A 26,343-nucleotide genomic window follows, 5' to 3' on the forward strand; every position below is an offset into this window, starting at 1 on the left:
GCAGATGCTGAGAAATCGGGCGAGGAGGCTACGGCAGCGCAGTGAGGACATTAAGTCTGAGAGGGGCACAGACCTCTCGCAAAACACGGGACCCCGCGCCTTGGACATCATGGTGGCAATGGGTCATGTTGATGGTGTGGAACGGCGATTCTGGGCCCGGGAAACAAGCACAGACTGGTGGGACCGCATAGTGCTGCAGGTCTGGGATGAATCACAGTGGCTGCGAAACTTTCGGATGCGTAAGGGAACTTTCCTGGAACTTTGTGAGTTGCTGTCCCCTGCCCTGAAGCGCAAGGACACACGGATGCGAGCAGCCCTGACTGTCCAGAAGCAAGTGGCCATAGCCCTCTGGAAGCTTGCAACGCCAGACAGCTACCGGTCAGTCGCGAATCAATTTGGAGTGGGTAAATCTACCGTGGGGGTTGCTGTGATGCAAGTAGCCAACGCAATCGTTGAGCTACTGCTTTCAAATGTAGTGACCCTGGGAAACGTGCAGGTGATCATAGATGGCTTCGCTGCGATGGGATTCCCAAACTGCGGTGGGGCTATACGTGGAACTCACATCCCTATCCTGGGACCGGCTCACCAGGCCAGCCAGTACATTAACCGCAAGGGCTACTTTTCAATGGTGCTGCAAGCACTGGTGGACCATAGGGGACATTTTACCAACATCAATGTCGGATGGCCGGGCAAGGTTCATGATGCTCGCGTTTTCAGGAACTCTGGTCTGTTTAGACGGCTGCAGGAAGGTATTTACTTCCCAGACCACAAAATAACTGTTGGGGATGTGGAGATGCCTATAGTGATCCTCGGGGACCCAGCCTACCCGCTAATGCCCTGGCTCATGAAGCCCTATACAGGTGCCCTGGACAGTGAAAAAGAACTCTTCAACTACCGGCTGAGCAAGTGCAGAATGGTGGTGGAGTGTGCTTTTAGACGTCTGAAGGCGGGAGATGAAGAAGCTTACTGACTCACTCTGATCTCAGCGAAACCAATATCCCCATTGTTATTGCAGCTTGCTGTGTGCTCCACAATCTCTGTGAGAGCAAGGGGGAGACGTTTATGGCGGGGTGGGAGGTTGAGGCAAATCGCCTGGCTGCTGATTATGCCCAGCCAGACAGCCGGGCGATTAGAAGAGCCCAGCGGGACGCGCTGTGCATCCGGGAAGCTTTGAAAGCGAGGTTCCACAGTGAGCAGGGTAACCTGTGACTATTAAGTTTGTTTAAACAGAAGCTGCACCTGCCCCCGTTTCTTTACCCACTTACTGTTGACTATCCTCTTCAGTTACATACCTTGTTCACCCCGTCCCGCCCCTTCCAACACACCTTTAAAAATAAAATAAATGAAACTTTGTTCGTTAACACTGTTTTCTTTATTAAGGATTTTGTGGTAAAGTGTTGAAACTGGGACGCAGACTGGTGGTGACTGGAGCTCAGCAGTTTCTCTTTGGAGTCTGGTCCTGAAGTTTTTTTGTTCCTCAATTTCTTTGATAGTGTATGGCATAATCTCTCACTGTGGTCTGTGCAGTATGTAGATAGCAATGGATTTTTCACCTTCAGTCCATTTGGTATGATGTCCATCCGTTTGCATTTGAAAAGGAAGATGATATCTGTCTGTATTTGTGCAAGTTTCTTCATGAGGTTGATAGATTTCCATTCCATACGGCTAAATGCAGTGCCTTGCATGGTGTCAAGTATCAGAGGGGTAGCCGTGTTAGTCTGAATCTGTAAAAAGCAACAGAGGGTCCTGTGGCACCTTTAAGACTAACAGAAGTATTGGGAGCATAAGCTTTCGTGGGTAAGAACCTCACTTCTTCAGATGCAAGTATTGGACCCCCATGTCTGTACCCTGGTAAAGGTGACTGTCCTCTCCCTTCCCTCCCTTCAAACACACTCTCCTCTAAAAAGCAACAGAGGGTCCTGTGGCACCTTTAAGACTAACAGAAGTATTGGGAGCATAAGCTTTCGTGGGTAAGACTTGGAGTCTTCAGGACCAGACTCCAAAGAGAAACTGCTGAGCTCCAGTTCATTTGCAAATTTGACACCATCAGATTAGGATTAAACAAAGCCTGTGAATGGCTATCCAACTACAGAAGCAGTTTCTCCTCCCTTGGTGTTCACACCTCAACTGCTAGCAGAGCACCTCACCCTCCCTGATGGAACTAACCTCGTTATCTCCATACTGATTTATACCTGCCTCTGGAGATTTCCATTACTTGCATCTGAAGAAGTGAGGTTCTTACCCACGAAAGCTTATGCTCCCAATACTTCTGTTAGTCTTAAAGGTGCCACAGGACCCTCTGTTGCTTTTTACAGATTCAGACTAACACGGCTACCCCTCTGATACTCTCCTCTAAAAGAACATGATGGAAACAGTAATTAACAGAAATGTATTTTTTATTAAGAACTACACAGTTCTTCTTCGAGAGATGTCCCTGTGGGTGCTCCACTACAGGTGCTGGTGCGTCCCTGCGCCTTCGCCCGGAGATTTTTACAGCAGTACTCATAGCGGCCACGCATGCTCAGAATCTGCCCCCCCCCCGCTGTGACTCTAGGGTAATAGAACGCATGCGTGGCCGGTCTCCTCAGTTCCTTCTCAACCGTCCCCGGCCTGAGACGGAGCTCAGCAGACTCATTAGAGAATCCTTCACTATTGCCTTAATTATCCTTTAGAAACCATTTTTTCTGTCAGTTTTTTCTGGTTAAATAGTTACTTACCCAGTTACCTAAAAAAAAAAAAAAAAAAAAATTTCCTGTCAGCCGCGGCTATGCCGGGCTCCACCGGTTTCAAGCGCTGTGCTACTTGTAAGGAAGCTATCCCGTCATCGGACGGGCACTCAAAATGTATAAAATGTTTGGGGGAAGGTCACATTCCCCAAAAATGTGCCCACTGCTTTAAACTCAGCTCCAGGGCACGCAAAGACAGAGAGCTTAAACTAAAACTGCTCCTGCTTCAGAAATCTATCGGGTCAGTTTCAGACCCAGGCATTGAAGCCGGCTCCGCTACCCGACACAGCCCCCCCCCCTCAAAAAAGATCAAGAAGTCTACGAAGAAGGGGCACTTTTCCTCACCGGGCAAGGCTAGGAGGCATACAATTTCTCCAGGCAGATCAACGATCTCTCTGCCTGTGATCCCTCGCCTCAGCACTTTTCATGAGGCAGGCTCCTCCGGAACAGCGCAAAAGCCGCCTGAGGCTTCAGCGCCGCCGAGAAGCTCCGGTGCCGAGGCATCAGGCTTCCAGTTGCCTGCCTCAGTGACGGCACCGTTCGGCACCGCAAATGAGACGGTGCCGACATTCCTCGGCACACCGCACCCGAGGCAGCCCGACTTTTCTCGCCCGGCACCGACCGCGGCACCGACGCCTGCGGGGCATTCTGACACACAGATCACAGCCAGAAGCCCCGATCGCAGGAATGCTCTTGTGCAGCAGCCTCTATCGGCTCAGCTTTCATCTCCCGCAGGAGCTGCTTTCACACATTTTACCCAGACAGCTGATCTTCTAGTGTCACCTACCTTGCAGTCTCCGCTCATGAACGCATATTCTGTTGCAATGCCTGAGTCAGGATCTGAGCAGTTTTCCTCCAGTGAGGAGGAAGCAGATCCACAGGGAGTTTTTTCCCCATATTATGACTCCCAGCCCCGGACCCAGAGCATTAAGGGCTATGGAAATACTACCTCATCCCACTCTCAGGACCATGCCCCTTGGGGGATGAACCCCTGGATGGCACCATCAATGCCCTACCCACCACCATGGCAATACTGGACACCATGGGCATCATACCCTCGGGAACACATGCCCCGTGGCCATTCGACCAGGCGCAACACTGATCCAGTGCCGTCTCCTAATACATACGCTAGTGACACAAGACGCCTGGCAACACAGCCACGTTCCCAGGATAAACCTAGCCCTTCTCCCGGTCCAACAGACCCGGAGTTAGCACCGGAGGAAGCGTTACTTCCCCTTCCTCCCACTCCCTCTGATGAATATACAAAATTCCAGGACCTCTTTAAGAGAGTGGCTAGTGCCCTGAACATTAACCTGGAAGTGGTTCCCGAACAACAGCATGAGCTAACGAACATCCTACAGCCCCCTTCTTCCTCCAGAGTGGCACTTCCAATTAACGCAGCCCTTTTAGAACCTGCTAAGTCCATCTGGCAGACTCCAGCGACAAGCCTACCTACCTGCAAGCAAGCGGACAAGAAGTATTTTATTTCTCCAAAGGACTCTGAATTCCTTTTTACTCACCCAGCACCAAACTCATTGGTAGTAGACGCTGCGAACCAGAGGGCTAGACAACAGTATGCTCGTTCTGCCCCACCTAACAAGGATAGCAAACGACTGGACCTGTTTGGTCGCAAGGTCTATGCATCCTCCACCCTCCAATTTCGCATAGCTAATTATACTGCAGTCCTGGCAAAATACGACCATAAAAACTATAATAATTTAATGGACTTTATTGATGACATTCCAGAACAAAGAAAACAACAGTTCAGAGCTATAGTTTCTGAGGGCCAAGCCATTTCACGCACCGCTCTCCAAGCAGCCCTCGATGTAGCCAACACAGCGGCAAGATCTACCGCTACAGCGATAGTCATGCGACGGGGCTCATGGCTCTCCTCTTCCTTTTTTCCTCGCGAAGTTCAGAACACGATTGAAGATCTTCCCTTCGACGGTGACAAACTTTTTGCTTCTAACACGAATGAAGTGCTTCATTCAATGAAAGACTCCAGAACAACCCTCCGGTCTTTAGGTCTCCAGACACCTACGGCAAGGAGACGACAATATCGATACCAACCATACCACCGGCCACGTTATCCCGCATTTACACAACCTTCCCATAGACCGCAGGAACAGCAACAGCTGCAACGTCCACGACCAAGATTCCAGCGACGTCGCCCAAACTCTACAGGGGCGCCTCAACCCCCATCAGCTAATAGGCAGATTTGAAAACTTGGTCGAGGGTTTAGAAAGCAATGCCCTCACTTCAGCCGACACACCAATCTTTGGACACCGCCTACGACCTTTTTTCCAACAATGGAGGAAGATTACCTCCGACAAGTGGGTCTTAGAGGTAGTTACAATTGGATACGTCATCCCGTTCCTCTCCTTACCTCCCACCCACCCACCCTCCCCGTCCCTCTTCAGGGACCCTTCTCACGAGCAGCTACTCCTCCAAGAAGTGCAACATCTCCTTCATCTGGGAGCAGTAGAAATCGTGCCAGAGCAACACAGAGGGAAGGGTTTTTACTCCCATTATTTCTTAACGGAGAAGAAAAATGGGGGATGGCGACCAATCCTCGATCTCAGGCGGCTCAACAGATTCATCAAAAAGCAAAAGTTCAAGATGGTGACCCTCAATACCATAATCCCAGCGCTGGAGCAGGGCGACTGGTTTTCTGCCCTCAACCTACAAGATGCCTATTTCCACGTCACTATACATCCGGCCCACAGACGTTTCCTCTGGTTTACCCTTGGTTCCACACATTTCCAATACAGGGTACTCCCCTTCGGACTATCTACAGCCCCCCGTGCTTTTTCCAAACTTCTAGCTGTAGTCACTGCTCACCTCAGGAGACAAGGGGTAATAATATTTCCGTACCTCGACGATTGCCTCCTCAAAGCTTCAACATTCGACGAGGCGCTCCGGTTCACACGACTCACAGTCGAGTGTTTTCTTTCTCTCGGCCTACAAATAAACAGAGACAAATCCACATTACGCCCCACCCAGCACCTTCAGTTCATAGGCGCAGACCTCGACTCTCGGACCGGGCTAGCATCGCTCCCACCCGATCGCTACAATTCCATAAAACAACTGACCACAACTATTCGCAACAGCCCTCAGGTAACTGCCCGAGACTGCCTACAACTACTAGGTCACATGGCCTCGTGCACTTTTGTCGTCCAGAATGCACGCCTGCACATGAGGTGCTTCCAAGCGTGGTTGGCAACGGTTTACAAACCGAATATGCATTCTTTAAACAAGACTCTCTCCCTGCCTACTCCAGTCAAAGGCTCGCTACGTTGGTGGACCGTCCACTCCAACCTTTGTTCTGGAGTCCCGTTTCTTCAACAGGCTCCATCACGCATTCTGACCACCGATGCATCTATGACAGGGTGGGGTGCACATATGTCTCATCACACAGTACAGGGACTATGGTCACCAACCGAGACCTCCCTGCACATAAATGTACTAGAACTTCGAGCCATTCGCAACGCGTGCCGTCACTTCCTGCCACTAATCAAACATCATCACGTACGCATAATGACGGACAACATTGCTTGCATGTTTTACGTAAACAGGCAGGGCGGAGCTCGTTCCCATTCGCTGTGCACAGAGGCGATGAAGCTCTGGAATTGGTGCATTCTGAACAACATCCGGGTATCAGCTGCTTATCTTCCCGGGATCATGAACACCACAGCGGACGAACTGAGCAGACGCTTCCCATGGGACCACGAGTGGGAGATAGACGACAAAACCATTCACGAGGTATTCAGCATCTGGGGCTACCCAACAATAGACCTCTTTGCAACTGCAAAGAACAAGAAATGTCTCAATTTCTGCTCCAGAGCAGGACTGGGCAAACGTTCCCTGGGGGACGCATTCATGATCTCATGGCACCGAAACCTATTCTATGCGTTTCCCCCAATACCAGTTCTCAACAGGGTCCTGATAAAAATACGAACGGATCGAGCCAAGGTGATCCTCATTGCCCCATCGTGGCCCAGTCAACCATGGTTTCCCTTCCTCACCAGAATGTCAATCCAACCACCAGTCTCCCTGCCGCTTATTCCGAACCTTCTATCTCAACAGCACGGTCGTTTTCTCCACCCCAACCTGTCCATGCTTCACCTCAAGGCCTGGTTCCTACGTGGTTCTCCCAACGCGAATTAGATTGCTCCGAACAAGTTCAGGAGGTGCTCCTACATAGCAGAACGCAATCTACTCGCAAAACCTATCTTCAAAAGTGGAAACGATTCACACATTGGTGTTCTGCCAAACATCTTTCTCCTACCTCGGTACCTCTTCCGCTTATATTGGACTATCTCTTGGGCCTTAAGCGAGCCGGCCTCTCTTTCAGCTCCATCAGGGTCCATTTAGCTGCTATTACGACTTTCCACGACAGAATTGATGATATGTCTGTCTTTGCTCACGCTACTACGAAGCGTTTCCTCAAGGGCCTACAAACCTTATATCCAGACATTAAACAACCGACCACCCCCTGGGACCTTCATCTGGTACTGTCTGCCCTAACTCAACAACCCTTCGAACCCCTAGCCACGTGCTCCCTTTTACACCTCTCCATGAAAACTGCGTTTCTAGTGGCAATTACTTCTGCCAGACGGGCAGGAGAAATGGCAGCTCTCATGGCTCATCCACCATATACGATATTTTTTAAAGACAAGGTTACCCTCAGATTGCATCCCAAATTTCTTCCAAAGGTACACTCATCATTCCATATTAATGAACCCATACACCTCCCGACTTTTTTCCCGAAACCACATGCAAACTCCTTTGAAGCCTCAATGCATACACTAGATGTTCGCAGAGCCTTGTCATTCTATTTGGATAGAACCAAACCCTTTAGAACCTCCTCTAGACTTTTTGTTTCTGTTGCAGAGCGCTCCAAGGGCATGCCTATTTCTACCCAGAGACTCTCGAACTGGATCTCCCAGTGCATCCGACTGTGCTATCAGATGAAAGGGGTTGCACCTCCAGATGGCATTAGAACACACTCCACTAGATCTCTGGCTGCCTCCATCGCGTTCTTACGCAAAGTCCCCTTGGCTGACATTTGTAAAGCAGCCACCTGGTCATCTGACCATACTTTTGCTAAACACTATGCCCTTATTCAAGGCCCTTTATCTGACATACGCTTGGGCAGGGCGGTACTCTCGACGGCGTTCCTACCAGATCCGAAGTCCCTACCTCCTTAAGATACACTGCTTTTAAGTCACCTGTAGTGGAGCACCCACAGGGACATCTCTCGAAGAAGAAGAGGAGGTTACTCACCCTGTGCAGTAACTGACGTTCTTCGAGATGAGTGTCCCTGTGGGTGCTCCACTACCCACCCTCCTCCCCTCTACTTCGGAGTTGGGGGGCCTCCGTGGTAGAGAAGGAACTGAGGAGACCGGCCACGCATGCGTTCTATTACCCTAGAGTCACAGCGGGGGGGGGCAGATTCTGAGCATGCGTGGCCGCTATGAGTACTGCTGTAAAAATCTCCGGGCGAAGGCGCAGGGACGCACCAGCACCTGTAGTGGAGCACCCACAGGGACACTCATCTCGAAGAACGTCAGTTACTGCACAGGGTGAGTAACCTCCTCTTAGGGGATGAAACTGGGACAGGGGCTTGGGTGAGGTGCTTGGAGTGAAGGAAAGGACTTATAAAATCTTTGGGAATGAGAGCCTTCTGTTACTTGAGCAGTCTGCAGGGGTGGAGTGACTGTTTTCACGGCCCCTGCCGCCCCTCCTTCTTGGGACTTTGGGTGAGGGGGGGATGGGACTTTGTGGCGGGGGAGGGCGGTTAGAGAGAGAATGCAGCGGGGCTCTGTCCTCCTGCCTCCGGTCCTGCAGAACATCTACAAGGTGCCGGAGCGTTTGCTCCCTCATTAGTTCAAGCAGCGTTTGAGTTGCCTGCTGGTCTTCCTGCCGCCACCTGTCCTCCCATTCGCTGTGTGATCGCTGGTATTGCAACATGTTCTCCCTCCACTGGGTCTGCTGTGCCGCCTCGGCTTGGGAGCAGCCCATAAGTTCTGAGAACATCTCGTCCCGTGTCCTTCTCTTTCGTCGCCTGATCTGCGCCAGCCTCTGGGAGGGGGATGCCGGGGTAGCTCGGGAGACACTCGCAGCTGTGGGATGGGAAAAAGGGAGTGAATTCATCAGAAAGATACAATTTTGCAAACAATGAATATAGTCTTTCTCTGTGAACAAGACCATGCACAGCACCTATCACATGCGCACTCAGTACAAGGTCGAATTTTCGGCCTTCCCATTGAGTGCCTGGGGTCTTGCGGTACAGATCACACAAGCGGGGCCGGACAACGGAATTCGGCTAGCAGGCGGACATGGTAAGCCGTAGACTTTGGGCTGCTTAAAGCTTAATTTATAGCAGTGCCCTCCTTTCACGTTCCAAGCAATGCTCCTAGCATTGGCCAGTTCCTGCTGCCGGCAATCCGGCCAGCATGAACTCTGCCCCTGTCCCAACCCCCTCGCGGCTGTCCCTGGGAAAGATCCCTCCATGCTGCCCCTGTCACGCCTCCACCGCATGGCTGTATACCGCCGGTTACAGTTATGTAAAGGAACAGACAATCAGTCCCAATACTAACATTCCCCTAATTCAACGCAGGTCACCATTAGTGATATCTCTCTGATGAGGATTTCGGAGACAGAGAAAGACCGCATGCTGCGTGAATGCCAGCAAGCACCAGGGCCGTATGCCGCCATGCTTTGCGAGGCAATGATCCCGGAGTACTTGTTGCTAGCCTGGCGCGGAAAAGTTTCCTACCATGGAGGACGCAATAAGGCCGCTCTCCCCAGGAACCTGATGCAAAGGCTTTCACAATACCTCCAGGAGACCTTCGTGGAGATGTCCCAGGAGGATTTCTGCTCTATCCACGGACATATTGACAGAATTTTCCAGTAGCTGCACTGGCAAGGACTAGAAACTAAAGCGCCTAGGGCAAACTAATCATGAAAAACCCATTGTTAAGATACCATTCCTATTCTGTTCAAAATAAATGTTTAAAACACTTACCTACTGTTGTTTCCCCTGATTCACGGTCTGGGTTACCACCTTGGGAGGGTTGGTAGGGGATCTCCGTGAGGGTGATTTCCCCTGGCTGTTGGGGAAATCAGCGTTGAAAGCGCTGTCGACTGCCTCGTCCTCCACATCTCCTTCCTCATCTTCCCCGTCCGCGAACATCTCCGAGGAAGCGGCCGTCGACAATACCCCATCGTCAGAGTCCACGGACAGTGGTGGGGTAGTGGTGGCGGCCACACCTAGAATGGAATGCAGTGCCTCGTAGAAACGGCATGTGTGGGGCTGGGATCCAGAGCGTCCATTTGACTCTTTGGTCTTCTGGTACCCTTGTCTCAGCTCCTTAATTTTCACGCGGCACTGTGTTGCATCCCGGCTGTATCCTCTCTCCGTCATGGCTTTGGAGATCTTCTCATAGATCTTGGCATTCCGTTTTTTTGATCGCAGCTCCGAAAGCACGGACTCATCGCCCCACACAGCGATCAGATCCAAGACTTCCCGATCAGTCCATGCTGGGGCCCTCTTTCTATTCTGCGATTGCATGGTCACCTCTGCTGGAGAGCTCTGCATCGTTGCCAGTGCTGCTGAGCTCGCCACGATGTCCAAACAGGAAATGAGATTCAAACTGGCCAGACAGGAAAAGGAATTCAGATTTTCCTGGGGCTTTTGCTGTGTGGCTGGTCAGAGCATCCGAGCTCGCACTGCTGTCCAGAGCGTCAACAGAGTGGTGCACTGTGGGATAGCTCCCAGAGCTATTAGCGTCGAATTACATACACACCTACCCTAATTGGACATGGCCATATCGAATTCAGCGCTATTCCCCTCGTCGGGGAGGAGTACAGAAATCGATTTAAAGAGACCTCTATGTCGAAAGAAATAGCTTTGTTGTGTGGACGGGTGCAGGGTTAATTCGAGTTAACGCTGCTAAATACAACATAACCTCCTAGTGTAGACCAGGCCTGAGGGACCCCACTTGTCATGCCCTTCCAACATGACTGTGAACTATTGATAACTATTCTCTGGGAACAGTTTTCCAACCAGTTCTGCACCCACTTTATAGTAGCACCATCTAGGCTATATTTCCCTAGTTTGTTAATGAGAAGGTCCTATGAGACATTATCAAAAGCCTTACTAAAATCAAGTTATACCACATCTACCATTTCCTCCCATACACAAGGCTTGTTACCCTATCAAAGAAAGCTATCAGGTTGGTTTTACACAATTTGTTCTTGACAAATCCAGGCTGACTGTTACTATCACCTTATTATCTTCTAGGTGTTTGCAAATTGATTGCTTCATTATTTGCCCCATTATCTTTTTGGGTACTGAAGTTAAACTGACTGGTCTGTAAATCTTCGGGTTGTGCCTAATCCCCTTTTTATAGATTGGCACTATGTTTCCCCTCTTCCAGTCCTCTCTGCCATCTTCCATGACTTTTCAAAGATATTGGTTCAGATATCTGCTCTGTCAGTTCCTTGAGTATTCTAGGATGCCTTTCATCAGGCCTTGGTGACTTGAAGATATCTAACTTGTCTAAATCATTTTTAACTTGTTCTTTCCCTACGTTAGCCTCAGATTCTACCTCAATTTCACTGGTGTTCACTATGCTTGACGTCCAATCGCTATAAAACCTTAAGGTGAAAATTGAAACAAAAAAGTCATTTAGCCCTTTCCCCATTTTCACATAGAATCATAGAATCTCAGGGTTGGAAGGGACCTCAGGAGGTCATCTAGTTCCACCCCCTGCTCAAAGCAGGACCAACCCCAACTAAATCATCCCAGCCAGGGCTTTGTCAAGCCTGACCTTAGAGGTTTTTAAGGAAGGAGATTCCACCACCTCCCTAGGTAACCCATTCCAGTTCTTCACCACCCTCCTAGGAAAAAGTTGTTCCTAATATCCAACCTAAACCTCCCCCTCTGCAACTTGAGACCATTACTCCTTGTTCTGTCATCTTCTACCACTGAGAACCGTGTAGGTCCATCCTCTTTGGAACCCCCTTTCAGGTAGTTGAAAGCAGCTATCAAATCCCCCCTCATTCTTCTCTTCTGCAGGCTAAACAATCCCAGTTCCCTCAGCCTCTCCTTATAAGTCATGTGCTCCAGCCCCCTAATCATTTTTGTTGCCCTCCGCTGGACTCTTTCCAATTTATCCACATCCTTCTTGAAGCGTGGGGCCCAAAACTGGACACAGTACTCTAAATGTGGCCTCACCAGTGCCGAATAGAAGGGAATGATCACGTCCCTCGATCTGCGGGAAATGCCCCTACTAATACAACCCAAGATGCCATTAGCCTTTTTGGAAACAAGGGCACACTGTTGACTCATATTCAGCTTTTCGTCCACTGTAATCCCTAGGTCCTTTTCTGCAGAACTGCTGCCTAGCCATTCAGTCCCTAGTCTGTAGCAGTGCATGGGATTCTTCCGTCCTAAGTGCAGGACTCTGCACTTGTCCTTGTTGAACCTCATCATATTTCTTTTGGCCCAATCCTCTAATTTGTCTATCCCTACCCTCCAGTGTATCAACCTCTCCTCCCATGTTCTGTTATTGTCTTTCTTTCCTCATTGACTAATGGGCCTACCCTATCCTTGGTCTTCCTCTTGCTGCTAATGTATTTGTAGAATGTTTTGTTGTTACCCTTTATGTCTCTAGCTAGTTTGACCTCGTTTTGTACCTTGACCTTTCTGATTTTGCCCCTACATACTTGCATTATTTGTTTACAGTTATCCTTTGTAATTTGACCTAGTTTCCACTTTGTGTAGGACTCTCTTTTGATTTTTAGATCATTGAAGATCTCCTGGTTTAAGCCAGTGTGGTCTCTTGCCATCCTTCATTGCTTTCCTGTGCAGTGGGATAGTTTGCACCTCTGCACTTGATAATGTCTCTTTGAGAACTTTCCAACTCTTCTGAACTGTTTTTCCCCTTAGACTTGCTTCCCATGGGATCTTACCTAGCAACTCCCTGAGTTTGCTAAAGTCTGTCTTCTTGAAATCCATTATTTTATTGTGTTGTTTTCCCTCCTACCATTCTTTAGAATCATGAATTCTGTCATTTCATGATCACTTTCACCCAAGCTGCCTTCCACTTTCAAATTCTCAACCAGTTCCTCCCTATTTGTCAAAGTTAAATCTAGAACAGCCTCTCCCCTAGTAGCTTTCTCCACCTTCTGAAAGAAAAAATGTCTCCAATACATTCCAAGAACTCGTTGGATAATCTGCCCTGCTTTGTTATTTTCCCAGCAGAGGTCGTCTTCAGTAGTGTAGAGTGGTTGTAGACACATGTTCTGTAACCTTGCTCAGAGGAAGTCTAGATGATGCAGTGGTTAAAAACACCTGAACCCCATCTCCTCAATTGCTCCACCTTTGCTATCACTGGTGGAATTGCATTGCTTGCGGGGATGGGTCCCAATTTTTCTAGTGCAGAGAAGGCGATGGTCAGGAATGTATACGGTGGTGTTGGGCAGAATTATTATCCCCCTAGAGCTGTGCTGTGTGTGGCTGAATGTGACCCTGAAGGTGTCTGACCTGCTTTTAATGTTACACTTCTTTTGACTTACCTGAAAGTTGGTTTGGTGCTTGTGAAGTCTGGGCCTGATCCAAAGCCTGTTGAAGCCAATGGGCGTCTTTCCATTGACGTCAGATCGGCACCAAGCTGTCACCTCGAGGACCACGAGTTCAAATCCCCTCCTCAGTTGTCTCCTGCAATTAGCTTTAGGAACTAAAACTATGGGAAATATTTACATAAATGATGGACTGTCTCAGAGGCCATCTAATGCCTGGCACCAAGAGTCAGTATAAAATGCGTAGATCTGCCGGGCCCTGCTAGGGTGTAGCCGTCCAGCTCTCTCTTTACCCTCTCAGGGGTGTCTCCAGCGGGTAACGGAGGGGGTTTGAGAAGTGCCAACACAGCCTCCTCGGAGCACCCCCCTTCCTCCTACAGTTGGCCCTGAGTCGTGCCTCCCTCGCTCCTCCTCGTTACTCCAGAACAACGGAAATTCACATGCAAGAACTTTGTTAACGTGGAGTTAAGGTTGCAGGTGCTCAGCCCTGCCCTGGGCTCCCTGTGTCCTGAGAGTGTTGAATTCCCAGAAGTCAAAGGTTGGCAAACCAGGATATGCCGAGGTAGAATGATGCTTCCCACGCAACTCGAACTCTGCCCCAGTGGGTCTGGGAATAGGAACAGGAAGTAGAACAGCACCAGGCCAAACCAAACTCACCCTTGTCTGTGTGCCCAGCACCGCCCCAAATCAGCGTTCCTCTTCATGCCATCCACACTGTTCTGTGCAGCGCCATTGATTAAGGCGGGAATTGCTGTCGATTGGCAGGGTGTGAGGGTGAAGTCTGTGGTCTGCTTGAAGGACCCATTTGGGCACAGACGAAGGGGGCAGAGTTGAGGTTGTTTGGCCTGAGTATCCATAGCCCAGCATTTCTTAGTTTGCTAGCCTTTGACTGTTGAGTGTTCAGTGCTTCCATTCTGAAGAGACAGGAAAAGCACAAGTCAGTGCTGACCTCGTACAATGGTAACGTTTTTTGCATGTGAATAGTGGAAATCCAGGGCAGCTGCATTGTAGACTGATCTGTGCACCAACCACCTCGCTGCTAGGGAAGAGTAAGGTGATGACTGTTCCCTTTGGATAAGAGTCCCCCGTATCTATTAACTACACTGAAGCCCTGCCTTGTGAGAGATGCTAATATACTCTCTCTTCTCCTCCTCCTCTGCACAGCAAGTGACCAAGGATCTAGTGGCTCTGACAGATCTGCCAAGGGTAAGTGAGGGGGGCTCTAGCCTGGGGGTTCACTGCTGTCACTGAGGCCTCTGGAGAGAGACACCTAGTCCAAATCATTGGACCCTGAGTCTCACTGGCCCGTCCCCTCTAGCAAACCAGCCCCACGGAGCAGAACAGGGGAGTTCTGGATCTCTTATTTCCCTTTTATTCACACAGGTTTGCAGCCAAATCCCCCTTGTTTTCTCTGCGATGAATTTAGGTGTGAAAGACTCTAGTGAGAGGGGTTTCTCTGTGGCTGCTGATAGAGCATTGGGTGAGATTTGTAATGATAAATCCAGCTGCTTCAGAGAACAGTCTCCAGTGAACCTGCAGGAGGGACAGAGCCCAGCACCTGAGGCTCCAGGAACACAGATCTCTGACACTGGAGCTTTGTCGGCGGGGTTAGAGATTTTGTCCACTAAACATGGAGCCACTAGGGTGACCATCCGTTATGGCAGGTTCCCTTTAATAGACGTTGCCTGTGTTTAACTTCTGCAGCTTAACAGAGCCTGTTGGAGTCTGTGCCACAACCTGAGGGGACCCCAGAGAGGAAGATGGATGAGCTCTGCTCTGTCTCCCTACAAGAACCAATCAACCTCTCCCAGCTTTTCTCTGGCACTTGGAGTGTCCCATGTGGGATTTCTGGCCTCATTTATCTGCTCACTGAACCACTTTTTACCTTTTAGATGTAATAGTTTTCTGTAATAATGTTTTATTTGCACAAAATAATTTCCAAAATGTGAATGGATAAAAACTCTTTTAGTAAGAGTTTAGTATTTGCTAGCATTTAGTGTGTGCACTCAATGCTCTACGCTGCGCAGTGCTGTTTGCACACTCTGTACGGTATGCTAGATATGTGAGCAGTAACTGCTTGTGTGTATATGGTGGGGGACCTATTTTTTTTCTGTAGAATTTCATGATTGTAACATGGTAAATGGCCTGGTCTACTCACAGCTGGTAGCACTGTTGCTATCATCAGCGGAGGAAGTCTGCTGGACAGGAATAAGTGTCTGCATTTAGTTTATAAGTGCCTCTAATGGCCTGTTCACCATTTGTAGAGCCATAGAAATGCTGGGCTAGAAGGGACCTCAAGAGGTCACTGACAAGACCAAGTAAACCAAGACCATCCCTTGTCACACCCCAATAGCCTCTCCCTCAAGTCCCCTGGGAAGGCAGATCAGTATTGTATGTTGCTAACACTGGTGCAGTATTCTGGGAAGGGTTAAAGGTGTGAGTGAGTGGGGAATGGAAGGTTCCTTTGCAGGTTTCAGGAGGCCAAAGGAGGGAGAGAGAGACAAGGGAACGGGTTAACTTGACACTCCAGCTAGGCCTGGATAAGAGGTTGACTCCAGCCCAAGGTCACTGCACACAACAGATTCTCTGCTACCTGCCAAGAAAGAGGGGGGCCGAGCTTCCAACCCTGCCCTGCCATAAGAAAGGAGACTCACAGAACAGAAACTGCAGGGGCTGCGAAAACGAGGGAGACTGTGAAGGTCAGCGAATGGGAGAACAGCCGTCTCCCATCCCCTGAAGCCGGAGTGTTTTGGGGAAGCTGAGGAAGCCACAGAAAACCGGTTCAGACTGGGGCAGAGAGCAAAAGCCCTCAGGAACACCTAGGGTAAAAACCCTCCCGAGAGCGGAAGCAAGTTGGAGATTTACAGCGGACCCCGGACGACATTACACCCAGACTTGGGTTGTGCGTTCCTTCCTTCCTCAGAGTGACGTGGGAAACACGCAGCACTCTCCGCTGTTATTTTCTTAATAAAACTTTAAACTTAGTTACTTGGTGTGCTCTCTTCATCTCCACCCCTAAAAATCCTGCTGCCTTAGACTGATCACCTAAGGTCTCTGGCAGCTTGGTAACATAAATCTGTCACACCCTGACAGATGTTTGTCCAGCCTTTTCTTAAAAACCTCCAATGATGGGGATTCCACATCCTCTCTAGGTAACCTATGTGACTAAGTGGGATATTTTCCTAATGTTGCGTATGTATACTGTGTGTGCCTCAGTTTCCCCCATGTGCTGCATGTCTAACCAAGGTGGGAGGAGGGGTGTCTATTGTTGCAGAGGACCAGGTGTGACTCAGTCTAGCAGCCTGGACTCCAGACCATAGCCTGGACACTTTGTAACTTAGCAACTGATGACCTGAAGGCCCATCCCAACTTGGAGCCAGCCAGTTATGGGCAGCAGAGAGAACAGAGAGCTGAAGAGAGAGAGTCACCTGGAGATCTGTTTGCCTGGGAAAGAAGACAGAGGTTGGCGGCGGGGCCTTGGAGGGGATATAGGAGGGACCACAGGAAGGAGGAGTCACTTCTGGGCTGGGAACAAGGAGCCGCCTGAGCCCACCTGGGTGGGGACAAGCCCAGCAGGACGGTGCTGAGAATTTCTTGCTCAAGGCCCCTGAGAATTTCCTGTGTTAGGTTCAGACGTACAAGAAGCCCTTCTGTTTTGCACCAGCTGGGAGTCGATGCAGTCCAGAGACGGGGGGGCTGCATTGCTTCTTTTGGGTGTGAAGCCTTCTCCAGGGGTCCAGTCCAAGTAGACTCACTGCGGCGCGGTCACAGCGAGGAAGGCATGCTGAAGGCTCAGACGTGTGGTACTGGGAGGTGGAGGAGCCTACGGCTTAAACCCCAAGCAGCAAGTATGGTCAATACATTAAAGAGCGGTTCCTCCCATGGGTTGTGGAAGCTGAGAGCGCATTTGCCTATGGGTCTGCAGCAACCTGTTCCACAGATTAGCTATCCTCATAGAAAGTTTTTCTTAATGTCTAACCCAGGGGTGGGCAACCTTTTTGTCCCGAGGGCCACATCGAGGTTGCAAAGTTGTATGGAGGGCCGGGTAGGGAAGGCTGTGCCTCCCCAATCAGCCTGGCTGCCCCCCTCCCACTTCCCGCCCCCTGACTACCCCCCTCAGAATCCCCAACCCATCCAACACCCCCTGCTGCTTGTCCCCTGACTGCCCCCTCCAGAGACCCTCCCTGCCCCTAACCACCCCCCCGGAACCCCACCCCCTACCCAACCCTCCCTGGCCGCCCCGCCCCTTATCCACACCCCTGCCCCCGGACAGACCCCCGAGTCTCCACGCCTATCCAACCCCCCCTGTCCCCTGACCGCCCCCCCCAGAACCTCCACCCCATCCAACCGCCCCCTGCTCTCTGTCCCGTGACTGCCCCCCGGGACCTCCTGCCCCTTATCCAATGCCCTGGCCCCCTTACCATGCCGCTCAGAGCAGCAGGAGCTTGCAGCCCCGCTGGAGCTAGACACACTGCCCCGCAGAAGCTCACAGCCCTGCACCCTTACCATGCCGCTCAGGGCAGCAGCCCGGATGGAGCTAGGCGCGCTGCTCTGCTGGACTGCGCAGCCCCCCTGAGCACTGCCTGGGCGGCGGCATGGCTGTGAGGGAGAGCAGGGGAGGGGCCAGGGGCAACCTCCCTGGCTGGGAGCTCAGAGGCCAGGCAGGATGGTCCCGCAGGCCGTAGTTTTCCCACCCCTGGTCTCTAAATCTCCATCACTGCAAAGCATGCTGATTTCCCCCCTCTTCTATTTTCAGTGCAGCTGGAGAAGAGTTGATCTCGGTCCTCTCCCTAACAGCCCTTAACTTATAGAAAAACTTATCAGGTCCCCTCACAGTCTTCATTTCTCAAGAATAAAGATGTCCACTTTTTTAACCTCCTGTCTTGCATACGACACCTTTGTTAATACACTGCAGAATGATATTTGCCTTTTTCACAATAGCCTCACATTGTTTACACATACTCAGTTTGTCGTCCACTGGAACCCCAGCTCCTGTTCTGTAATATTGGTACCTAGGCTGTTTAATGTATTTCATTTTGTCCTCCTGGCTGAAATATTTGCACTAATCAAGATAAATTCAACAAAGATGGTTTCAGACCAATTCTCCAATTCGTCAAGATTGTTTTGAATTCTAATCCTGTCCTCACAACTGCTGGCCCCCCTTCCCAGCTTGTTCGGGCCTGCAGCATTTCTAAGTACACTCTCCACTAGAGCATCTAAATCATGAATGAAATGGTGAAAACTGTCAGAGCCAGGACCGACTCTTGTAGGACCCCACTAGCAATGTTTTCCCAGCATGCGAGTGAATCATTGATAACTACTGAGAGTCTTTACAGTCATTTCATCTAGACCTGAGCCATAAACAATGTAGACCAACCTATGTGAGATATAGATGCAGCTGTGGGTTCCCATTCCTTCTGCTGCTGTCTCTGACCCGGGTATCCAGTACAGGAGGGGAGTTTGTACCTTTACTCTGGCTAAGCAGAATAACCCCTTCCCTCCTGTAGCATCTCCTGGGTGTGTGTGTGGTCCCTGTGGGGCTGCCCCAATTCCCCTTCCTCACCCCGCTCAGTGGAACAGATTCGGTTCCACTTGCCCCAACTGAAAAGGAGAGTGGTCCCGGAGTCGGTGCTTTGGAGGTGCAAGATGAGTCAATGCTTGTGTAGGATCTGCACAAAAACAATGCTAGGCACTCCCCCTGCTGGCTATAGCTGCAGAGTAACAAGCCTGTCCTCCCAGAGCCAGGTTGGGACTAGAGGCTGTTCTACAAACACGGCACCCCTCACCCCAACTTTACCCCACCTGTTCCCCACTCCTTCAATGACTTTACCCAATGCAGGGGGATCATTTGCTGGGTTTTGCCAGCGTAACCCACAAAGTTTTAGGAAAGAATTGTTATTGATTAGAACAGGGGGCCGGGAGCCAGGATTCTTGGATTCTGTTCCCATTTCTGCTGCTTCCACAGAAAATCAGTCATTTTCCTCTCTTTGTGCCTTTATCCCCATCAATAAAATGGAGCCAACAATGCTCTAGAAGTGCTAAGGATTATTGTATTGCAGTTGCCAAGGTTAGGGCAGGCTGCAAAAGGGAGAGCAAAACTGGTGGTTAACACTGAGGTTAAACTCACCAACCCGTCATAAACTCTGCTTCTCATCCCCCATGCTGGTTATCGAGAAGCTGAAAAAAGAAATCACATTGTGTTTCAGTTTTCTGGCTCCCAATCAGCACCTAGGTCCAGTACAGTGAAAGTTATTTAAAAACTCTGCTCGTTATACAAAATATTTTGGTAACCCCAAAGGGTCATCCACAGTGCCAGGTCAATATTAAGTTGGATCTTACCCAAAATACCACGCTGCCAGGCAATTCTTTAGTGTCTAAAATGATAGGTTTATTGTAAGGAAAAAAGAAAGACAAGAGTGTTAAATGATAAAGCACTCAGATACATACAGCGACTTCAAGGTCCATATATCAAGTTCTTAACAGTACTGGGGAATTCACTGGCTTGAAAGTCCCTCTGGATCACATCCACAGCTTGGATGGGTCATTCAATCCTTTGTTCAGAGCTTCGGCTTGTAGAAAAGTCACTCCAGAGATAAGGAGCAGGAATGACAAAATGGAGATGATGCAGCTGTCCTTTATATTCCTTTTCCAGGTGGCTTGTACTTCCTGTGTCCCAACTACAAACTAACAACACATGGGCATGGAAAAGCCTTAGGGCTTGTCTACACTGCCAAGTGAGCGACAAAAGTTTTGGTGTTCACGGGTGCTTAAAAAAAACCTTTGTAAAAGACAAACATTTTGCCAGTCAGCAGCATGAATGCCACGTTGTCAGCAGGAGCCCGGTCCTGTCAACAACATGAACCCCACTCGTAGGGGGTGGAAATTTTTTGACGGCAAAAGTGCCAACAAAAAAAGTTCACACTGCCAAAGTTTTAGCGGCGGGGTTGTGTTCCTAAAAGCTGGGGAGTGTAGACAAAGCCTTAGAGTCCCCTGTCTATAGACATGGCCCTACAAGTCCTGCTGAGTCATAAGGTGTAGTCCCTGGCCTTTCAATGGGTTCATTGTACAGCTGATGACCCTTGATGGGCCATTGAACAGGCCAGGCAGTGCTGATGCCAGTCTGTGTGTCGGTGTCACTCAGAAACACAGCACAAGTCTGGAAACACAGATATACCCTACGTATCTATAACTCGCACTACAAAGGTGATACAAACATATAAATAAGATTATCATACTTGGCAAATCATAACATTTTCACAAATACCTCACATGGCATATCTAGCACAATTCATCGCAATTGTAGAATACTGGTATCAACAATATGATAAAGTGCCTCCCACATTCCACAGCATCACAATGCCCCCCATCCACCTGGTTAGCTCTAAAGGAGGTAATCTCCTTATAGGTTTTGATGGACAGGCCTGGGTTCTTCTGGATTCTGCCTACAGCTCAGTGGGGTTTAACGTCCTTATTTTCTTCACGTATGAATTTATTTGGCGGTGCCTCCATCCCCTGTGCCCCTTCCTGGCAGGATCATCAGGGCAGCTTAGGAGGGAAATTCTAACACCAGTGTAACCCCCACTTACCTGCCAGATATTTGGAGGCTCCCAAGAAATAACACACACACACACACACACACACAAATTATATTCACACACACACACACACACACACACACAAATTATATTAACCAAGAGGTAAATATAATGTAACTGGTTAAAACACTATTCTCAGGGTCATTGGTGCCCATGCTGATAATACACCTGAATTTCCCCAGGCATGTGACCTGATATAGCAAATGTAAAATTAGTGTCTTGTTGGTACATGTACTTTGTAGGGGCCCTTCGTGACCTGTGACCACGAGATCTTCTGTGCAGCTGTTAGGAATGTGGCTGACTGGGCTCAGTGCTGCCCGAGTGACTCACACGGGGATAGGGTGATAAATCCAACTGCAGATTTATAGGCAGCAGCAACAGTCTCTGCTCGGACCCCAGGGAAGCACCAACAGCCTCTAAGGCTCCCAGCAGCTTCCCAGCAGCAGCTGGCGACCAGCCGGGAAGTGTGAAAAATCGGATCGGATCAGGGCGGGGCGGGGGGGGAGGGTAACAGGTGCCAATATTAGACAAAGCCCCAACTATCGGGACTGTCCCTATAACATTAGGACATCTGGTGCCCCTGGCAGCAGCGCCTGGTAGGGACAGAGCCCCCCCGTCCCCCAGCAGTCTGGCCCCTTTCCCCAACACAGAGCCCACTGCACCCAGGGGAGAACACAGGGTAGTGCAATCTCCATTGACACCCACTCCACACACAAGTAGCAGGGCTTTGCCCCCGCTGTTCCACCCCCACGAAAAGCAAAGGGTGAGCTGATGGTCCCTCTAGGACCAGCCCCGAGCACCCAACTTTCATGAGTGTCGGAACCCAGCAGCACACACACAGAGGTGCATTGAGCACTTGGGCTATGCGGAGCCTCCGCTCCATTGCTCCTACCTTTGCACCATGTTATTGGTTAACTTGTTTTAATCAATTGGAGTTACTTAATTTTTTTAAATGTCCAATTCTACTAAAAAAAAAGAAACAAAAAAACCATCAGTCCAGAATATTCCCACCAATACGTAACATTCCCAGGAGCAATTCCTAATAAAATCAAAACTGCAACATAGTTCAGTCATTTCTTTGCTTAAAGCACCTTCATTTTCCGCTCTTCCACCTTGCTAGGATCACCGCACCTTCATGCCCCTATTTCCTTTACTGTGGCATCTTCTCTGTCAGTTTCACACATTCCAGAAAAATCTCTCCCCGTACGCCACTCACCCATCAGCGCAGATCTCCCCAAAGCTCCTGGCACACAGCTGTCAATCTGCAGCTACTCAGCGTATAGTCCAATGGCTGCTCTCTCTCCGCTGACAAGAAACCTGACCAAGTGCCTTTGCTACAAACCAAGTCTGGGATTTATTGGTTTGATTGGAGCCTGCTGGGGTGTCCGGCCAGAGTCAATACAGCCTGCAGAAAGAACACAGATATGCAGCCGAACATTTGACCACACCTCCCACTGCATCACGGACAAGCTACCCTGATTTGAACTCTGGGCGAGGGAGAGTCCGATTACCAATGGAGTTGCACACATCAGCAGTACCCAGGGCATTCTACTCTGTGCCCTTGTGGCTGGGGGCTAGGGAGGGGGAAAGAAAACAAACAGGTGCTCTGACGACACTCAGTTCAGCGCACTTATGACACGTCTGTTTTCCACTTGTTTTACATAATCCCATAGCAGATATTCCATCATCTTGTCTGGGATGGATGTCAGGCTGACAGCGTATAATTACCCACATCACCCCCCTTCCTCCCCATGTTCCCTCCTGCCCCTTGCCCAGCATGGGGCAGGAGCGGTGACTGCGGGCGGGTGGGGGGGCAGGGCTGTGCTGGTGGAGGGTCCCGCCGGAAAAGGGAAGGGTCGGAGGGTGGAAGGGCAGGCTCAGTCAGTCTGCCCTGGCAGTCGAGATGGGGGGCACTAGGACCCCACGGGAGCAGTTGCTGCAGGGAGGCAGCATGGAGCTGGCGGAAGAGGCAGCCAGGGATGCTCTGCTCCAGGGAGGCAGCTAGAGAGGCCGGCGTGAGGGGGCGGCAGGTGGGGCCGGGGTGGGGGTGGGGGGGAGAGGGAGAATACCTGGCCCCAAATATTGGTGGAGCTGGGCCCCTGGGCTCTGAATATTGCTGGTGCCTGGGCACCACATGGAGATATAACTCACCGCCTATGCCTAGAAGTCTATTTCCCTCCCTGCTCAGGTGAAGTCCATCCCGAGAGAACAGTCCTCTGTCCATGAATGCCTCCCAGTGGCCATACATCCCAAAGCCCTCCTCATAGCACCACTGCCTGAGTCATCTGTTGAGCATCATAATCCTGTCACACCTTTGCTGCCCTTCTCTAGGCACAGGCAAAATCCCACTGAAGATCACCTGAGCCTCCATTTCCTTAAGCGTCTTCCCCAACCTGGCATAGTCGCCCTATGGAAACCACTTCAAGCCAGGGGGTGCGGCGGGCCTAGCACCCCTCGTTCTGGCACCCCTAGCACCCCTATTGAACCCAGCACACCACCAACCACCTGCAAACCCAGACAGCAGCCAGGGTTGTGACCTTTTCCTCAGCTCAATTCATAAAAAAAGAAAATGAGCTATTTAAAAAAAATGAAGATGAGAGATATCAAGGCTGAATCCCCACTCTGTCACTCCCAGTGCAGGAAGTGGAGGCCCGCAAGGATTTTAAAAATTAATATAGGCCACTCCAGGCTGGTATTAAACTCCCAAGGTTACAGCTTCTCTCTGACCTTGGGTTGGTAAACGCTGCCACCACCCAAATGCAAAAAAAAAAAAAAAGAAAAAAGAAAGAAAAAAACACACCCCTTTGAACCCAGGAGGGAGCACTTGGGAATTCCTCTCTGTGGGGTACCCTCAAGCCCTTTCACCCTCCCACCCCCAGGGAAGAGCTGAGAAAGAAAACAAAGAAAATTAGCTGTGACTATCAGCTAATCAAACAACATGCACAGACCTCTTAGGGACACAAAAAATCCAATCCGGTTCTTAAAAAAGGTAAGTTTTATTAAAAACAAAAAGAAAGAAAATACATCTGGAACTTAGGCTTTTGCTAGATTTTAAAAGAGCAATTCCAAAAAGTAAGCACCCAAAATAGCTTCCTTGTGGGTTCAGCTTAAGAGTTACAAGCAAACAAAAGCATCTGGGGTTAGCACAGAGGAGCTCCACACGCCAAAATAAAGAATGAACCTGATCGCATTTATCTAAATGTTCCCTCTCCAAATGGTTCCTTCTAGGTATGGAAGATAATTTTTCATACCTGGTTCAAAACATACACAGCATTCCCCCTTATAACATTGCTGCTCCGTGCCCCTGCTTCTCCAGAGAACAACAGACACAAGGGAAAGTTTCTTTCCCATTTTAAAAAGTTCTGCCTTCCCATTGACTCTTTTGGTCATAAGCCCGCTTCTTTTCTTTCACCTGTGGACTTGTTAACCCTTTACAGGTAAAGCAAGCAGAGAACAGACCAAGAGGGATTTTACAGCTAGCTGGCTGGCTGTCTATCAAAGGGAGCTACACCCCCCTTCATTTATCACAAGAGACTAGCTGCTTTTTTCCTCCATGTCATTTCTGAGATCTGACCGTCTCTTTCTACCACGTCACTAACACCATCATCCAGACCCATCATCATCTTCCGCCTTGACTCCTGCAACTTCCGCCTTTCTGGCTTTCCAGCCTGACAGCCCTTCACCCAGTCTGTAGGGCCGTACTACGTGAGGGCTCTGGCTGTGGGTGCGGGTTCCTGGGTGGGGCCGTGGGTGAAGAGTTTGAGGTGCAGGAGGGGGCTCAGTGCTGGGGCAGAGGGTTGACGTGCAGGCTCTGGGGTGGGGCCGGGGATGAGGAGTTTGGGGTGCAGGAGGCTCTGGTTTGGGCTGGGATTGAGGGATTTGGGGTGGGGGGGGCTCCAGGCTGGGGCCGACGGGTTTGGGGTGCGGGAAGGGGCTCAGGGTGGGACGGGGTTGGGGCATGGGAGGGGGTGCAGGGTCCAGGCAGCGCTTACTTAAGGTGGCTCCCGGGAAGCGGCTGGCAGGTCCCTGTGGCTCCTAGGTGAGGGGCCAGGGAGACTCTGCTACAGTAATTGTCTGTGGTTCACTGAAAAGACAAATACCTGCTTTAGGGGAACTTACAAGGATGCCACATTCTTCTTCTCCTTAGCGTTAAGGCACTGACAACTGTGCGCTCTAACAATGGGGACTTTATGATTAAAAAGATGTTAGAAGCAATGTAATCAGTTAAGGCAAATTTCTACCTTATTGGAATTGCTCATGTGTATCCCTCTTGCAGATAATAGGAGCCACATGCAAGCATCCGATTTCAGAATTTGGCCCTTAGGCATGAGGTACGTATTCGGATACTGCAAGATAAGATGGCACTGGTGCTATAAGGAGTTATGGAGTACCCACCATTGCTTCCAGCAGGTCTGGAAGAACCAAAATGTAGCAGCCTGCCAAATTAAATAAGCAATTGAAAATAACTCCAGCCATGCTTTGGCTGGCCCACAGTCCGAGGGCCAGACCAGCCTCCTGGCACTCACCTCACCCCATGCGGAAGGTCAGCTACAAGAAGTCACTCGGTTCTCTCACTCAGTCTCCTGCTTTAATGAGCCCATATTCCTCTGGGAAATCATCCTAGGGTTTAAAGGTTAGATTGTGAGCTCCTTGGAGCACAGAATGTTTGGAAAGTGCCTGGCCCTCAATAAATAAGGAGAGGTTTGACCTCAGAGCAAATGGAGGTGTTGCTGGGAAATGTTGAATTCATGAACAAGTAAGAGGGTGTAAACTGAAATAATCTCACGTCGCGTGTGAGCACCAAGTTTCTGGCCAGAGATATAACCACTGCTGACTGCATCCTTGAGAGAGAGGGTTAAAATAGGTCAAATAAGTTATTCCATGTCTTGTTCCATTATCCATCAAACAGACTTTGATCAGCTCGGAAGCAGGTTCTCTGAGAAGTGGTATTGAGAGGGGAGCTCTCTTGCAGTCCCACTTGGCTGACTAAGGTCTCTTTTCTAACGATGAGTCAGGCTGCTAATCAGCCATGCCATGGCAGCAGCAGAGTTAGGTCTCCTCTAGAAAGGCAGCCAAAAGGGGAGGAAGGTGTGGGTCCCTGCCCACAGAATGGGACTGACCTGCAATGGGGAAGCAGGCTGCATCTCATAAAGAGGGGTTGGTGCACTCACTGCGTAGAAGAATCCTAAGGACACATGGTCTGGGTTTTAACCAGGCTGCAACTTTATTAGTCAAATTACATCCAAAGTCCCTGTCGGGATAGCCCAGCACAGTCACCTGCGCCCCACTGATCCGTTGCCAGTTCTGGAGGTGCTCCCACCACAGGGGGAGCCAATCATCACACTAGGAGGTTCTCTGGGCACCACCCATCTGTTAACATCCCTCCCCCTTTCAGGGGCTGAGGCAAGAGTGATAAACAATTAAATCAACTG

The 26,343-nt window shown here is 50.0% G+C and overlaps 2 protein-coding genes across 13 annotated transcripts in view; one reads left to right on the forward strand and one right to left on the reverse strand.

The window, feature by feature from the left end:
• The window catches only part of LOC135977698 (class I histocompatibility antigen, F10 alpha chain-like), a 41,309-nt gene extending 25,009 nt beyond the window's left edge, over positions 1 to 16,300 (forward strand). For 3 of the 11 annotated variants that reach the window (XR_010595124.1, XR_010595126.1, XR_010595118.1), the window contains exons 7-9: positions 9,022 to 9,070; positions 9,349 to 14,522; positions 15,021 to 16,300. Coding sequence is in view for 2 of the 11 variants with exons in the window: in XM_065578943.1 (XP_065435015.1) it covers positions 14,481 to 14,522; positions 15,021 to 15,025 (47 nt within the window). In the remaining 9 variants the exon portion in view is untranslated. Of the gene's footprint in view, positions 9,071 to 9,348; positions 14,523 to 15,020 lie in introns of all 11 variants that reach the window. The other 8 variants (XR_010595125.1, XR_010595119.1, XR_010595120.1 and 5 more) reach the window with 4 other exon arrangements.
• LOC135977703 (myb/SANT-like DNA-binding domain-containing protein 2) lies at positions 4,441 to 24,220 on the reverse strand. Of its 2 annotated transcripts, XR_010595128.1 has the most exons (4): positions 24,163 to 24,220; positions 22,128 to 22,316; positions 5,601 to 5,687; positions 4,441 to 4,763 (listed from the first exon to the last, which is right to left on the reverse strand). XR_010595128.1 is itself a non-coding variant. In XM_065578951.1 (2 exons), the coding sequence occupies exon 1, from the start codon at positions 10,327 to 10,329 to the stop codon at positions 9,757 to 9,759; it is 573 nt and encodes a 190-aa protein (XP_065435023.1). In that variant the 3' UTR covers positions 4,441 to 4,763; positions 5,601 to 9,756. The 2 variants fall into 2 exon arrangements, 1 of the variants encoding a protein (XP_065435023.1); XM_065578951.1 differs by lacking the exons at positions 22,128 to 22,316; positions 24,163 to 24,220 and having other exon boundaries at positions 5,601 to 10,329.
• Between the last annotated feature and the right edge of the window lie 2,123 nt (positions 24,221 to 26,343).

The sequence above is a fragment of the Chrysemys picta genome, unplaced genomic scaffold, assembly GCF_011386835.1.
Source record: "Chrysemys picta bellii isolate R12L10 unplaced genomic scaffold, ASM1138683v2 scaf15, whole genome shotgun sequence".
In the NCBI taxonomy this organism is placed as follows: Eukaryota; Metazoa; Chordata; order Testudines; family Emydidae; genus Chrysemys; species Chrysemys picta.